The 17443-nt window shown below is 37.3% G+C and overlaps 1 protein-coding gene and 1 pseudogene across 1 annotated transcript; one reads left to right on the forward strand and one right to left on the reverse strand.

Annotated features, from left to right (window-relative positions):
• The first annotated feature begins 1268 nt into the window (after nucleotides 1–1268).
• On the forward strand, nucleotides 1269–6080 carry LOC145501843 (neuronal pentraxin-2-like). The gene is made up of 3 exons (XM_081481228.1): nucleotides 1269–3548; nucleotides 4666–4882; nucleotides 5687–6080. Exons 1-3 carry the CDS (start codon nucleotides 3251–3253, stop codon nucleotides 6078–6080), a joined length of 909 nt encoding a protein of 302 aa, XP_081337354.1. The 5' UTR covers nucleotides 1269–3250.
• Nucleotides 6081–7070: 990 nt separating this feature from the next.
• LOC145501706 (C-C chemokine receptor type 8-like) lies at nucleotides 7071–8063 on the reverse strand (annotated as a pseudogene).
• Between the last annotated feature and the right edge of the window lie 9380 nt (nucleotides 8064–17443).

Raw genomic sequence — 17443 nt, forward strand, 5'->3', positions numbered from 1 at the left:
ACAAATACCCATAATTTTGACCTCCTAGGCTAGATAGTTTCTTTACTTCATCAAACAACTGCTCAGACCTCAGAAGTCGTGTATTTGCAGGTTTCTTGACAAGTGACAAACTGCCCCGGGAGGAATGTGGAAAAATAGCCAGATACCTTGCGTATAAAATCAAAAGAGTGTACAAGGGTTTTCATACAGTGTTCATTGCAGTCTAAATAAACACGGTTAGAGGTGCTATACTCGACTTAGTAGGTTTATCCCTCCCTAAAAAGGATTCAGGATTTACCATAGATGTTCCTCCTTTTTGTCATCAAGGTAGAAATAGATAATCAGTCGCATGAAAATGATATCAATTTCAATTTGCGTGTCCCATAATCACGGTCTCTTGTAGCGCTGACTACGTCTGCTGTAGGTTTTTGCCAAGTCAGTTTCTTTCAGTGAAGGCCAGCCTTTCAGATATATCTGCGTTAGCTACATGTGTAACACAAATGCATTAGCATGTTATATTCAGAGTAACTTTTGGAAGATTTTTGTGCAGCAAGTTGTGTCGTTGTGATTGCCTTGAAAAGAGCACGCAAAAACATCGAGATACCGGGCTTGATCGGCTTGTTTGATGAAATACGGAATTTTCGTCGTCGGATTTCAAAATTGATTTATCTGCATTTTTATGTAAATGGTTCGTTTTAAAGTTCGGCTACTTTTAATTAAAATTAAATTACATTTAATTAATATTGTCAAATTTAATTAAAATTAAACAAGGCGCTTCGTCTGCTCCATAATGAAAAGTGAGAATAAACATTTTATTTTCCGGCAAAGAAATAGCTTCTGATGAAAAAAGGTTCACGAGGAAAAAATAGCAAAAAACTTGACAAAAACACGACGTTTGTTACCATAGTCAAATGTACATATGCAGAAGTTAGCAGTCCAGTGCTTAACCAAATCTTGATCATTATAATGACGACACGGAGTCGCTTCATCGCTTGTTATGGTTTCGACTCTGTGTGTTTACTCTGACCAATTTTATATTATCTAATTAAAGCGTATAGAGCTGGCTATCAAGCTTTGCGAATCTTGTTTTTCGTTAATTTAATTTCTTCGTCAGTTTCCGGAGCCAAAGGGGAGAAAACGTGTCTACATTTTGCAATATTCAATTGCAAAGAAAAGTCAGAGATCATTTTCAAAATAGCATTAAAAGGATGTGGATTGATCGTACAAAAAATGCTCTCGGAAAAAAAAAAATTTTGAAATAAAGTATTTCGTGGACAAGTTTTTTGTTGTTTATATATTAAACTAACTACTGTGCAAATATGAGGGCAAGAGAATAAATTTCCTTTGACTTGTAGTCAACTTTCAAAAGGTGATTCGAACGCGCACATTTAGAGGTCGTGAAAAATTCGACAATTCATTTTATTAAAATTCCTGGTACGGTTTAATAGCTCGCTCTATAAGCTTTAACTTGATATGGGGTTTTGGTACCTACTGTTTAAACCGGACGCGCCATATCGCTTTGACTCGAGACACCTTTAAAAGTATACGGTAACCTTAATTTGTTGTTGTCGCGTGACCTTGACGCGTGCACCTGAACAGCGTTGATTAAAATATCTGTATTGAAATAAAGCCAGTTGTAGGAAAGCAATCTAGTATTATATGACGGCAGTTGCAGTTTCTTAGCAACAGAAGTTTTGACAGATGTTTGTTTCTCTCGTTTCTGCTAATGCAAGGCAACATTCAACATTTATCCCGCTACCGATGGTACATCACAGCACGTTTCACGGATCAAAAAAAGCCGAGGTACGATTTTGAACTGCTAATACAATGTAGGACCTTTCAGGTCGCAAAATTCCCAGGAAACTTTGTTATAATTGTTATTTCATTTTGTTTTAAAGAAAGTAACTGTAATTTAGAAATGAAACGCCTTTTTAACTTTATTTCTGACAAGCGATACGGCGTTTAAACGGCGACGTTAGAAGAAACGAAATGGCGGAGATCGACAACAATTGTACAGCGGAGGAGAGAAATAAGAAAACTTGCGTCTTCCTTGTTTTTAATCGTTCAATAGCAAACGGGTATTTTAACAATCCTCCGCGATCTTCTAAAGCATGGACAACTTGTTATTAGGCAAGGAGAATTAACAGTCAAAAAACTTCCAGATCGAAAAGTATCGATAAATATAACTTCTCGTCAATCAATAACGTACAATTGTTGCCTTGTCTTGCTCACTTTTATTTTGTATAGGTTGTGCTTGATCGGCATGACACTTCTCCAATATCTAAAATAATTAAAAAGAAAGTAGTTTTCATAACTTGCTACTTTAATCATGTTTCTATACGTCTTATATGACATTATGATCTGGCAAAAAATAGCATATGCCGATAAAACAAATAAGGCCAGATGCTATTTTAGCGACGAGCGATATCCAAGTGCACTTTGCCAGAAATAAGCATGAGGAATGGTGAGTCTTTAAGATGACACTTAGGACGTAGAGAAATTTTGATCAACCAGGGTTCTCATTCGGTTAACAGTATTTTCGTTGTAACAGAGTTTTTGGTCTGTTTTTTTCTTACAACTCTTTGACATCTTATGGCTCTGTTTCAACTAGCAAGATGTGAGAGGCAGAGATGTCAATTAACAAAACTGGCTAACAAACTCAACAAACTCTCCTTCTTGAAGTTCTTGCATTATTTATGGCCAGTTGGAAGAAAACCAGCAGAAGGTTGACAAAAATTAAACAAAACTTCGTTCAAGTGGTATTGGTGCGGCTATCTGCTCTGGAAACTTGAGGAAATCCTAAAGTTAATCTTGTCGTGTTTAATTGATGGAGATATTTTGAGACAACAGATTGACTGCCTTATCAGAATTAATGAATCGATCAATACTTGCGAATCTCTTGCTCTGTTTAACTAAGAGAAACAGAGACCGCCTTATTAAAATCAGTCTAGCCAATCAGGGCCAGAGACAGCTATTGTATGTACTTAAGTCAAACCGTTTTTAGTCGGTCGAGAAAATGAAATAACTGCAGCTGCCTTATTGCAACGATACCCCTGATCCATGAACTTAAGTGGCTCATGGCAAGTGTCTTCGTCGGTTGAGAAATTGTTACCTTTGAGAAATTCTTGATTAGTTGCCAAATTTGACATACCGTTTAAAATATGTGATTATTGATCTTTTGTTTTTTATGTCACTTCAGGAGAAAAAATAACCGTGAGCAGTTCTGCATTTAATTTTCGTTTGCTTTTCAGAACTGGAATAACTTGTCAAAATGACAGTTTATGTAAACCTATTCCTCCTCTTGGCATTTCTTGACGTAGCCACTGGTCAGTGTTTCACACAAGAAAATGTACCCAGTATGGCTCTTAAAGGTCACACCTTTAAAAGGGTTGTAGTGAAAGCTGTGTACATATGTGACTTCAAATGTGAGCAAGACGTTAGATGCCAGAGCTTCAATTACGTCACCCAGGAGAACATTTGCGAACTGAACAATAGAACGAAAGAGGAAAAGCCGGAATACTTTGTTCGAGATCCAGAAAGGTTCTACGTAAAACGATTATCTAGGAAAGGTAGGTCTTGCAATTTTGTACCGAAGATATTGGGCATTAAAAACCTGAGTCCATGATCAGTCTTTGGGGAGGGGATAACAGACAGACATTTACTGTGAGACAGAGATACACCAGAAATTTAATTTGACTTGAGTTGCTAAAACACCCCTTTTTGCATTTACAGCACCCAAATTCGCAATTAGCCAATTAGAGCACGATGGCTCTTGGAAGATAAACGTATAATCATTAGTTGTTGCTGGGCTTCTGTATGACTTCGTTACACGCTTCGATGCTCACTGGCGGACCATGTTATTTCGAACTCAGTCGTCGGTCAAACCCATTTCCTTTGAATTTCTCTCTTTTTCCCGTCATCTGCTGACAAGGTCTGAAAATGACAGTTCTCCATTCTCCAACAAAAGGTTAGAATTACTGCGAAAGATGATAAGCTGAAAATATCAAATTTGTCTTTCGATACAACAGATCCTCGCTAAATAAATTTGCCGGCTGGGAGGTCCGTATAGTGAAAAACTGTGGTCACAGTTTCTCACTATACGGGCCGACCCTAAGCCGGAAAATAACATGTTTATGTTTTTTTGGTTTGAAGTTGTACTGCAAAAACAATTTCTGTCAGTCCTTGCGAATCACTCGAAATCAAACTTTGCTATTGTAAATTGAGCAGCAGAAAGCAAGGAAATTGATTAAGTGTATTTCACAAAACATTTTCTTAAATACAGCAATGATCAGAGAGGTAAACTCGACTGTAATTGACTTATTTTTTGCTAAAAATTGTGCGGCGAGAGAAACACAGGATTACGCGCCATTACAGCGCCGAGCTACAAAAACACAAATAAACTGTCACAACTTAGCTCATGAGCTGAGAAAAAATACGTCCCTTAATAAAAGGGATTAATAAAGTTTTGCAAATTGCACTTATTTCCAATTTCATTAGTTCGAGTACAGTCGCCAGTTCTCCCAAGAAACTTCGGAGGGAGAGTCTCTAGAGAAGAGCGATGGTTATACACGGCCTACTACTTCAATAGTCACCATTTAACTACCTATAATCTTGAAATAGTTCCAACCCTGTATTTGCAGTTTCATTGACTTAACTAATATGTAGATCAACAATTTTTACTCACAGACTATGCTTTACAATTTCTAAACGAAGAGAGTAAAGATTTTGTGCAGGTGGCCGGAGGCTTACCAGATCTAACACAGTTTACATTGTGTTTTTGGATGAAGTCCAATGACACTGAGAATAGAGGAACACCACTCAGTTATTCCTTAAAAGAGGAAGATAATGAGCTGCTTATTTATGACTACATATCATTTCGCCTTGGCATTGGTGGCAAACAGGAGTAAGTATAGAGCCGTCGCCCCAGGTTTAAAACTTTTTTTTTCAATAACAGAGATATTGCAGTAGAGCTAAGGAAAAGTAGAAGTTAGGGAACGCTATAAGGCTGTGAGGCAGAGCATTAATTTATTGTCGAATCATGCTTGAGTGTATGGAAAAATGCATTTCACCTCAAGTCTTCAGCTCGTGAGGCATCAAAAAATCTGAAATTCTCTGAGCAACCGTGTATAAACGTCCTTATGAATTAGTTTGTTATCTGCAACTTTCTGAAGATTTTCAATCATTGCACCAAGGTCCGATCATTTTCCGGGTATTTCCGGCGACAGTTTTTGATCGATGATTGTCAAATCATTGACAAGGGTGCTAGCAAGACATTGAAATTGCCCACCAACGAGATTCCACCTCGTTAAGGAGACGTCAACGGATATAATCGACGTACCTTTTTGGTACGTTTCAAGTGCATTTCAGGCGAGTTTGGACGAGCCATGGCATGATTTATATTTTGACGAGCCGAAGTCGAGACAAAATATCCATGGCGAAACCAAACGAGCCCGATATGCTTCCGAAGCTTGCCAAAAAAAAGGTACGATCACAAGACTTGTGCTTACAAGGGAGACGAAATGTCTATCACTCTCGAAACGAGCCTTGTTTCAATCAAACAAATTTGTTAAAATGTTTTTGGGCTTTTACCGTGTTCTATCCTTATTGTGAATGCTATCGCTTACCGTGTGCTTAACAACCTCCTGCCTGCCTGCATAACTCAATGGTTGAACATTGTACGTTGACCATTTGTTATATTGTTTTACAGAACTACATCAGTTTCTGCAAACGACGGCAAATGGCATCACATATGCGCATCCTGGGAAAACAATGCGGGCTCGTGGAAATTCTATAAAGATGGACGCGTAAAAAAACAAGGGGAAAGCTTGAAGGTTGATCACGTGATTAGATCGGGAGGATCTTTAGTTGCGGGAATCGAGCAAGATCCTCCTGGTGAGTTCCAACCTAACCAGTCGTTTAAAGGAATGATGGCAAATTTGAATGTATGGGATCACGTGTTATTAGCTGAAGAAATCGAAAGCTTGTCAAAGTCGTGTCTGTCAGGAGAAGGGAATGTAGTCAAATGGACAGATTTAATACATGATCGTAGAGGAAAGACCAAGCTGGTTATTCCATCTCCTTGTAAGTCGCTAAATGGGTAGCGCTCGTGGAATACTGCTTTGGTCTTTTTTGTGGATTATGCCAAACTTGTGAAGTGCTGAAAATGACGTTCGTGGTGGGAAACAATATTGTTCGGATATTCGAGGGAAATTACATCAGTATAAGATTACTTCCCTGCGTGTTCTCAATGACTAAAAGCGAAGTCAATGACAATTTTGTTAGATAACTTGATCTGGTGTGAAAAAGAACCCTCAGTTACTATAAACTGCCGTCGAATTTTTTAGCAACGAGCTGGTAGGACATTACAAGAAGAAGATTGCACAATTCGTGGGTTGGCCTTTCTTAAATTCTGAACCTGCCTAGCTCCATATCATTAACTGTACGTGCTCTCAAGTTCAAACATATTCAAGGAGTACTCACCATGTTATTTGCGAAATGGACGCGTTTGTTTTCATCGTGTGCGAGGTGTGAACGAAAAAAAATTTTAATCAAACAACCGTATTTGAATGTCCAAAAGGGACGACTAAACGAACAAAGTTTAGCTGAAAAATTAGATAACAAAATCCTGATAAGTCATGGAATCCAAAATTATTATTTCCAGGAAAGGCGCTTTTAAAAACTAGACATCGGTTTTATTTCATTATCTCGGCTGCCACCAGTTAGAAGATTAACCAAGGTAAGTGTAAATACGGTTGGGAATGCCGCAAAATAATGGCATTCAATGGAATATGACTGGACTCCAGTTTTCCCTTCTAGAGTACCAACATAACATAATTAAGGAGAAGGTATAATTTGATCAGTACAGAAAAAGAAAATCAAGTAACCTTTTTTAATACCCCGAAATATTCCACGATTATATTATCCTGCACCAAAAACAAGTTTTCCCTTAATAATTCAATACATGCTAGATTTAGATGCTAAATTTATCGAATACATTCTGGCTCGCGTTTTTATTCTTCAACACATTTTTGACAGATTGATACTTGCCATCCACCTTTTCTTTTCTTTCCCTAAGCAGTTCTACCAAAACATCAACCTGTATAATTAACTGTATATTGTTTTCACCTCTTACAGAGCTTTGTTCTTTTAAATATTTCCTTAAACATGGGAATTCGAAAACTGTAAATAATAGGATTTAAAAGAGAATTAGCCAAACGAAAAAGGTTAAAAATGTAAGTCCAAAGTAATGGAACACACTTGAAACAGAGATAACGAGTGCAGTGAACTACGATACCTGGAATCCAAAAGAGAAAAGATGCAGTTATCACAATAAACAGAGTCCTAGAGAGTTTCACTTTCTGTTGCGACTCATTTCGCTTGTTATAAGCGGTGTCTATGACAGGGTCTCCGCAGTTAAGCCTTTGTAGGATTTTCAGATAAGAAACGCAGATCGTGATCAAACATTAAAACAAGACTCCGCAGAATTCAACTGCATAGTACGAAAAATCCAATATGTCGTATACAACTAGCAGAGCCAATGCCCCGGCAAAGATTGCAGCTACCCACGCAAACGTGGCTGCACAAAGGCAGCTTTTAGCACTTGCTACTCGATGGCGGAGCGGCCAAATCAAAGCATATGCACGTTCCAGAGAGATGAGTGCGAGGAAAAATACTGATACAAAAGAAAAAGTTACTTGAAAAGCAGTTGAAATCTCTCCATTAGGAATGTTGTTGACGGTTGGTTTTTCAAGATACTGAGGAATATGGAAAGTTCTTAACGTTAATGGTTCTGTGACTCCGACAAGCAGATCAGCAACAGCTAAGTTTATAAGAAGAAAGGAAGTTCGCTTAAGTCTGTTGTAATGCTTCCCTCCTGTGATTTCCGATAGCGGGAGGGATCTAAAAATAGCAAGTGAGGGATATGGGAGATTAACTCTTTTTCCCTTCATCCTCTCTTTTTCCTCCATATTGTTCACGAATAAATGTACCTTTGTTGGTGCTTGTTTACTACCTATAGCACCTCCATAAATTTGTTTTAAATCTTTACTGTTGACAAGTTCTGTTATAAGAAGTAGAGTATGCATGGGAGATTCAGTCTAAAACTCAAATTTGAATTGCTTTAGTCGGTCAATGAATATCGCGATGACGCGGTTGACTGTCGAATGTTTCTTGTTACAATCTTGTCTAAGAAGAAAGCTCAAGGCTCGGCACTGAATATTACTATTGCATGTATTTTACTTGTTTTCTGCTGATTGTATAATCTGAGCATGTTTTGGATATATCTAGACCTTTTTTCAGTTGCTTCGTACTTTTGCTGTACGCGATTTTGTCCTGCCAGTATTTCGGAACGTAGAATTTACATGTATGTAGCGTTTATTTTATAAATTGCCCATGTCTCACATTTATTAAAGATGCTTTGGTCGATGCGTATCAAGAACGACTTTAATTTGCCTCTGTCCGACCTTGGCGTTGAAACAGCTTGAGGTCTCCGGCAGTACCAAAGACCTCAGGCAAAATTTTTCATGTATGGACCTCCAGCTGGAAAATATCGCAGCGGTACATATGTATTTGATTTTTGTTTTTGTAACTCCTCGCTTTTCTGTGTGTATTTCTATGTGAATTATTATCTTTGTTTTTTCTCTTTCCTTCTTTTGTCTGTGAATATCAGCAGCTCATTCAACTCGAAACGCTGCAACTTCGGCTGCTACATGCGTATTTAAAATTCATATATGTCTTAGTTATATAACCTTTATTGCGTTCGACGAAGTGGAACGCAAACCTAATTTTGACCTGTGGCTTTTCAGAGTTGGTCTGCCTGTGCACGGTTCTAAGCCGAAAAAAACCACATTCCTGTAAGAACACCAAAATGGCCACCCCGCTTGATTTTTGCAGGGGCATGTCACGGCCAGTAAACTGGTACCGTTTAGTACTAAGACATGTGATAAGACATGTGGCGAACATGTGAGTATGTGAGCAGGCTATGTGAGCTCGTCTTTCCGATGGATCTTTTTTTGACTTCTTTCCATCCAGTTGCCGTACGCCTCGCTATTATGTGCTCTCAGCGTTAGATTTTAGCGAATTTAAACGCTTCGACGGCAGCATTTATCGCACTCTGGGGGAATTGTCCTAGTTTATTAACACGACTTGGCTTTGGGATGATAACCGTGGGAGCAGCTACATTTTGATTGCATTTGTTGATTAGTTCCAGTCGCGACAGATAGCTCAGTCTTTATCCGGTCGAAATTTTATTGTTTGGAATCGGTGGAAAAGTTCTCTGAAGGCAAGCTCCATAAGACTACTTTATTCGTCTGGGAAAATACTCGAATTAGTCGCGAAAAGAGCACGCGACGGCAAATGCTAGCTTGGAATAATGTACGTAATTTAAATACTCTATGAAACTTGAGAGACCACAGAAACTGGCAGCGTCACGCAACGTATCAACAAATCGTGGCCTCTTCACTAGCATGGACTTTGACACTATGCATATCTGACTGTAAAACCTCGGTTGATTTTAGCAATAGACAAAGGTTGAAAGTCAGTTGGTGAAATCATTTATTTACGATATATAATTATATATTAAACTGAGCGCGTCGAACGCACTCTCATAATCTCTGATTACTACTAGTTTATTTCGTACTGCTTCCTATACATTTTCTTCTGTGATCAATAAAGAGATGATTTAAATTGTCCGGAGAAAGCAACAATGCAGTGTCTAAAAAAAAAAACAATTCAAAGTCTTTCACCAAAATCTGCAATTAACGAAATTCACGATAAACGATAATTACAACGTGAGAAGGGTGAAGCTCAACCTCCTATAGGTCCCTAGGGTGTGTCAGAATTGATTAATTGATTGAAAAGCAACTAATGAATTAAGTAGGATAATTATTAAAGAAAAATGTAATCACTGGAGCCTTGTGAAGTGTCAATTCTTATTACTTCTTATTATTTAATTTGTGGCATTTACACTGGCCGGAGAATTAAAGTACAGCCAGAGTTAGACTATGAATTGGTGGTACGAATTTCACGCAAATGGATTCCGCAAAGACAATCATTTGCCTAAAAAAATGATACACAGATACGAATTTTAGAATTCTTTGACAGGTTGAATTATTTATCTCCTTCAATTGTTATTTTGTGTGTGTTTTTTTTTCGTGGGAAGTATTAGTACCTAGTATGAGTTTATGGAGATGAAGTAATTCTCTACTTTCAATGATTACAAAAGCGCAATAAATAATTTTATATGGGTAGTGCAGGAAAGAAAAACTGATTACTGGTAGCCCTGATAAATTAAAGTATTGCAACAATGAAAAGTTTTAGAACGTCAAATTTGGTGAATAGAAGCTCACTTTGTCTTGTTAGAAATATAACCAGACTGTAGTTAATTATAAATTGGTTTGCAGCTTTCAATGTTATGGTAAGCTGTCCTAAATATTAATAAGTGGAAGCAATTTTGAAATTGTTTGTCAAGACAATGCAATTTAAGTAATAAATAAAAAGATTACCAACGCTAAGAAACGAAATGGCCCAGAGATGCCTACAGCAATAACCTTGATCGTATTATCGAACATGCCAGCAAAATATGTACTCTCTCACATACAAGAGAAGAGAGAGACGTTTTTAGAAGACTGATCACGTGATTAGATCAGGGGGGTCTTTGGTACTGGGAATCGAGCAAGATCCTCTTGGTGTGTTCGAACCTTAGGAGTCATTTAAAGGAATGATAACGAATTTGAACGTATGGGGTCACGTGTTATCTGCTGAAGAAATCGAAAGCTCGTCAAATTCTTGTCTGTTAGGAGAAGGGAACGTAGTCAAATGGACAGACTTAATACATGGTTGTAGAGCGGGAAAGAACAAGCTGGTTATTCCATCTCCTTGTAAGTCGCTGAATGGGTAGCGCCCATGGAATAATTCTTTAGTTATCTTCGCAAGCTGTTGCACACCAAAGATGCTGACATGCTCACATAAGGACCATATCTGTTGGATCAAAAGGTATGTTTGACAACGACAAATACGTCAGGAAACGCAGCCATGGAAGTGTTCTTGTCTTGGCCCTTACCTCTCAGTAACCCCAATCAAAAAGTCGCGTAATTGCAACTCTAAATATTGTTTTGATGATCAGAATTATACAGAGAGCCATCCTTCTGATAATTTGTCTTCAAAATGTCTTTAAAAATTGAAGCTAATTAAGGAAAATTGATCCCTTAACGCTTAAGACCTCGGTTTCTATAGCACAAGGATTTTTGTGCTTTACCACCTAGAGTTTCCTCCTAGCATTGCCGACACTTAGGACTCGGTTATTTAGTATGTTAGCGTTTCGTTCCTGGCATTGGCTCAAGAACACGAAAAACAATACATTACGTGTTACATTGTGTGTTACCGCCATATCGCGAAGCCAATCTCGACCGGTCTCCAAACATCGTTTTAAAAAAGAACAAACGTTTAAGTTTATTCACGACAACGAGTTTGACTGAAAATAAAACAAAAATAAACAATTATTTACAACATTAGACGGCTGAACGGACAAACCCCGAAAAACACAAAACTCACAGCTTTTTCCCGAAATGAATGATTGACCTCTGGTAGACGATGATCGCGAAAAGGAAATTACAAGAACAGCGACAAGGACTAGCTCTAATATAACTCGAAGGATGTTAGTTTGACCGTTGCCACAGAATTTAAACTACTAGTCTTATTAGCATATTGACCTCACGCGCGCTCGAAAATAACAGATGTCCCGCGGGGCCTCTTGTAAGCATAATTAGCAAGAGTGTTACAGTAACCCTGACTTAAAAGAAACGTGCAAGCAAAAGTAAAGATGGTTGGAACAAAAGAAGGGGAGAAGCGACACTCTTATTGGGTATTCGGATTTAGTAAACTCCGATTTATCAAACAACGGGTAATAATGAGTTTTGCTGAAAAACCTGTTTTACTAAAGCGTTTGAAAGAAACATCGAAATAATCAGAGATGTGGAAAAACATTTTACAAGAAATAAAAACACTACTACATCACGCTTCAGCGTCATCTTGACGTCATTATCAAATGCAATTTGTATGTTATAGGATTCGAATGTATATTAGTTAAGGCGCGAAAGTTTAAGAACAATATCAGCTAATTAAACAGTTTTACATGAATGGAGTCCGCTTATATGTTAAAGGTTAGTCTCTTTTCCCTTACAAGTAGAATCTCATAAAATTTATTAGGAATTCCAGCTTCACTCCTCACTTCTTTAGACTCTAAATTATTTGTGCATATTTAGCCGCTCTAGGTTGTGACACGTACCCATATTCGGAATTAGCCAATCAAGACATCGTGTCTACTGTCCTGATATCCTACGATATCAAGTCACTGACCTGATATGGCTACGAATCATGGTCACTTGGCCGAATTGGGGCACAGTAAATACCTAGTCGTACCGTTTCTGATACGCTTCGGCGGCATTTCAGGTTCGTTCGGTCTTACCATGGGTATTTTTTCGCCAAAGTACGAACCCTGGTTCCATCGACCAAACTCGCCTGATGTGCCGCCAAAGCGTACCAAAAAGCAACGATTAAGTATGAAGCTCAATACTTATGTTGGTTACCACGTTGAAACCGGTGTCGACGTGTGTATCCCGCATAACTTGAATCGCTCTTGGTAATCGTACGTTGTGTCCCCAATTAGTTGTGTTATTGACGCGCAGGGCACGCAAGACCTCCATTTCGCAATCTGTAAGCATTGGAACACACCCGTTCCAGGTTTAAGGATTCTCCAATTAGATACGTGGTACATTTTGTGAGCTTCAAGCTTTAAAATACTGCCAAAACGTACAGGAAATCCAAAAGAAAACGCTTCGACCACTGATAAGAAGAGTGAGTAATTTTCTTTAGTTATTCTTCCAAGTGTATGCATGTTTATAACCATAGGTCTTCGATTCCTTCGTGGAGAATGTTAAAATACATGGAGATGTACATAAGTCGTCAGTCCGCAATTTTCCAGAAACACAACATAATATACTATAGTTATCAACTAAAAGGTTCAGTTTCCAGATGAACGCTAAATTGTTGATTGGAAATCAGTCTATACTCTTTTCGTAACGTTCTTTCTACGACAATAATTGTACAATTTCAGATATTTAAGAAAATCTAGAAGCCTTTGCGACAACTTACTTTACTGCAATTTATGTGGCCTTGCTCAAGGCTACAAGGCAATGTATTACAGAGCAAAGCATGTAAGGGTAAAATTACGCTGTATAAATAGGAAGACAAAGCATCTGAGGATATTGTCATACTGAAACTGTCGATCGTCTTTACTCGTTTGTTTAACTTAGGTGCACTCTTTTTTTTTTTTTTTTTATAAGAATATTGTTTTCTCTGCCGAGGCTGAATATCATTATTTTTCAGAGGATCCGAGTCTTTGTGTTAATTATAAACTAATTTCTTTGCTACCAAATTTCTCAAAATTCTTTGAAAAGGCCAGTATAATCGCTTAGTCGAATTTGCCGAAACAAACGAAATATTCTATTTTCGTCGGTTTGGTTTTCGTAAAAATCACTCGACATCGCACGCATTAATTCATCTGCTTAATAAAATCTCGTCTGCAATTGACCAACGTGAAACCACTGTAGGTATCTTTCTGGATCTTTCTAAAGCTTTTGATACCATTGATCATGAAATCTTATTCACCAAGTTGGAACATTAGGGTAGCCGTGATGCGGCTCTGCAGTGGATAAAAAGCTACTTTTTTATCGCTATCAATTTGTTCAGTTCAATTAGAGTTGTTCTCCGATGCAGACCATTAAATGTGATGTACCGCAAGGTTCCATTCTTGGCCTATTATTTTTCATACTTTATATAAACGATCTCCCAAATGCTTCAGAATTGATAGAGCTGCTGCTCTTTGCTGACGATACTAGTATTTTTTATTCTCACTCCAGCCCTAATACCTTAGAATCTGTACTAAGTAACGAACTAAAAAATATTGAAGTTTGGCTACGTTGTGACAAATTATCGATGAATGTAAAGAAAACGTCTTATCTCATTTTCAAACCTTGGCAGAAGAAATGTTACCTCAACTTTTCGATATCCAATTTTTATGAGAACGCTATTACCTTTTTAAGCTTTTTAATTTTTTAAACATTTCAGCGTATCTTTTAAAGTAGTTAGTTTTTTTTATAGATATATATTATTTATACATGCTCTTTTTATTTTACGTTATACAGGGCCCCCGTTGATACCAGTCCTGCGACTGAAGGGGTCACCCTGTTTAAATATTGATTATTATTATTATTATTATTATTATTATTATTATTATTATTATTATCTCCCTTGGTGGCCAACTTTTAACGCAAACCAACGCTGCTAAATTTCTTGGGGTATATATTGACGAGCACCTTACTTGGAAAGATCATATCAGCTATTTAGGTAAACAAATCTCCAAATCAATTGGAATGTTATTAAGGTCCCGCTTCTATCTATCCTCAAAAACTAAACTCACCTTGTACTACTCGCTAATTTATCCTTATACCACCTATTGTAACTCTACATAGTCGTCTACATACGTAATTAACTTAAATCTGATAGAACTTATTGTTTGCAAAAATGGGCTGTGCGAGCTATTACCAATTCAGATTACAGAGCACATTCTGCTCCTTTATTCTCCAAATTAGGAATTTTAGACATTTATCAAATCAACACTATTCAAATAGCTAAATTTATGTACTATTATCATAACAACCTGTTTCCTCCATTGCTTTTCAACTTGTTTTTTACAAACAGTGAAATTCATGGCTATAGCACCAGAACAGCCAATAATTATCGCGTGCATCACTGCCGGACTAATCTAAAAAAATTCACAATTCTTTACCAAGGTCCAAAGATCTGGAATTCCCTTATTGTTACAATCACTTCATTGTCAAGTTTTCCCAATTTTAAGAAAAAACTGCAAGAGTTTTTAATAAAATAATTACTGAACTGGCAAAGCCGCACATTGTTACACTATTCATGTAACCGTATTTTTACGTACGAGGTGGCCTCAACTAAAAGCCTGATGGTTTCTAGAGGTCATCTCGCCTCACATTAAAATACTTATAACTACTGTACATTAAGTAAAAAGGCAAAATAACCAGAATGAATGAATGAATGAATTTTAGGCTGAAAATATTCTTGTGAATATTCTCATGTTACAGGGTTTGACATTTCTTTTTTCGAATGTATGTGGTGTCTGGATGGTGTTAAAGTAATTTTGGAGCCAGCCTGTAAGCATTTAAGTCTGCTATCACGCACATAACTTTTTGTAGAAACGTGCTAGTGCTGTTTTTGTTGCTTTTTAGCTAGGCTTGCCTTTTAGAGAAAGGAAGTATTTCATTGTATTTACAAACTCTCCACACAAAATTATTTTCTTTTCAAAATCTCAGGCTGGGGTTTATTCTTAAAACATTCTTAAAATTTTGCAAATTTCAGCTTTGTTATAAAACATATTCTTATAAAAAAGATAGAGTGTATTTTTGGATTTAAGTACGATTTCTTTAGTGCAGCGGTATTACTTTTGCTATAACATCGAGAGATTACTGGTAGCAATTGCCACTGAAAATGTAGGATTCGGTTATGTAATATATTAGCGTTATATTTCTCACATTGTTCGTATAAACCCGGCTTATGAACACAAAACACCACCCAATAACCGTACTTAGAAAAAAAAACCTTGTGGGAAGCGGTGAAGTCCGTAAACATGATTGAAAAATAAGGAAGGAAGAAGCGAAATTTAGAATAGGCCATGTTCGATATATCAATATTCTAACATGCCTCCGAGGCTTTCGGGTCAAAATTTTTAATTTTTTAAAGTTTTCTTTTGCCTCTCAATTGCCCAAAGAGACTTGAATACAAAGGAAACAACGCCAAATATAGAAGGTTGTCCTGAAAGCCTCGGAGTCATGTTAGAATATTGATATATCGAACGTGAACAATTGGGTATTGATTTAATTAAACAACGAGGTTTTTCTTACTGTTTTTTTAAGTAAAGCGTTCGAAGGAAACGTCGAATGTTTCAGCTGCTTCGGTGTCAGGCAGAGCAGAAGCCGCCTATCATTAACCAGCAACGCGTTGTTTACTACTACAAGTGTGGTTTGTGCGATGCAAACTACGTCGGGTATACGTGCCGACACCTCTATCAGCGCGTTGAGAACACAAAGGATCGTCTTCAATTGGGAATCACATTAAAGAGCAACATGGAACAGTCCCAAATGACATATATCGTGATTTTAAGATCTTGACAAGGTGCCAAAGTAAATTCGACTGCCTGATCTACGAAATGCTCTTTATAAAGGAGCTTAAGCCAACTTTGAAAAAACAGTCAGATTCAATCCGTGCAAAGTTATTTATATATTTTCTTTATAGTATTTATTATTTTAACACTTACATTTTAGCGCTTGTATTTACATTTTTTATCGTTGGACATTCTCACGCCCTAATTTGTACTTATATATGTATATTTCATTCGCTTTTTCTATAACTTGAAAATGATCTCAGGGAGATCGACACGTCGTTTTTTATCGCTAGTTTTTATTCTGGAATGTTAAATTGTAATTGGAAATCATGTTATACTTTTATCGCAGCGAACATTTTTTAATCCAGATTATTTTTATAATTTCAGATATTTCTAACTCCACTGCCATGAAATTTTATGCTGCCTTGTTCAAATTTTTGTTGCTTACGACTGAGGCTACCAGCCATTGTATGCAAGAGCAAAGCTTAACAGCCATGGCTCTCAAGGGTCACACTTTTAAAACCTTTGTGGTGACAGCCCCGCACTTGTGCTACTTGAAATGTGAACAATACCCCAGATGTCGGAGTTTCAACTTCGTCATTCAGGAACAAGTTTGTGAGATGAACTATCGGACGCAAGATGAAAAGCCGGAAATCTTTGGTAGAGATCCAGAACGGTACTACGTAAGAAAACTAAGCAGAGATTCGGGTAAGTGTGTTTTTTTTTTTAATTTCGACAATTCGATTTGGAGGAAATGATGTACGACGCAGAAAATGACCAATACTTTATTGATTTTTTATATAATAACTGCAGAATTCTCGCGTGCTCATTGGCTAATGTTTATCGCCATTAAACGAACAGACACATGAATTCATAATTTATGAGACATGTGTTGACGCAACGAGCGAGACGCAACGATTCTGCGGATCCACTCGGCTTCCGCCTCGTGGATCCACAGCTACTTTATTTGACAATGTTACGACAAAAATTCATAATTAATAACAGGACATACGCATGAATAACTGACGTCAATTTGTTAATTAACAGTTTAGACATCTTATTATTGTATTGTTTCTTTCAGAAGATTAGGCACTTCAGTTTCTAAGTGAAGGAAGTGACGACTTTGTCCAAATAGGAGATTTGCCAGATATGACGCAATTTACAGTGTGCTTATATGGATTCAGTACATCAAATTTCCATAGCTGAGATCATGTTTGTTCA

Source organism: Orbicella franksi, chromosome 10, assembly GCF_964199315.1.
Source record: "Orbicella franksi chromosome 10, jaOrbFran1.1, whole genome shotgun sequence".
NCBI lineage: Eukaryota > Metazoa > Cnidaria > Anthozoa > Scleractinia > Merulinidae > Orbicella > Orbicella franksi.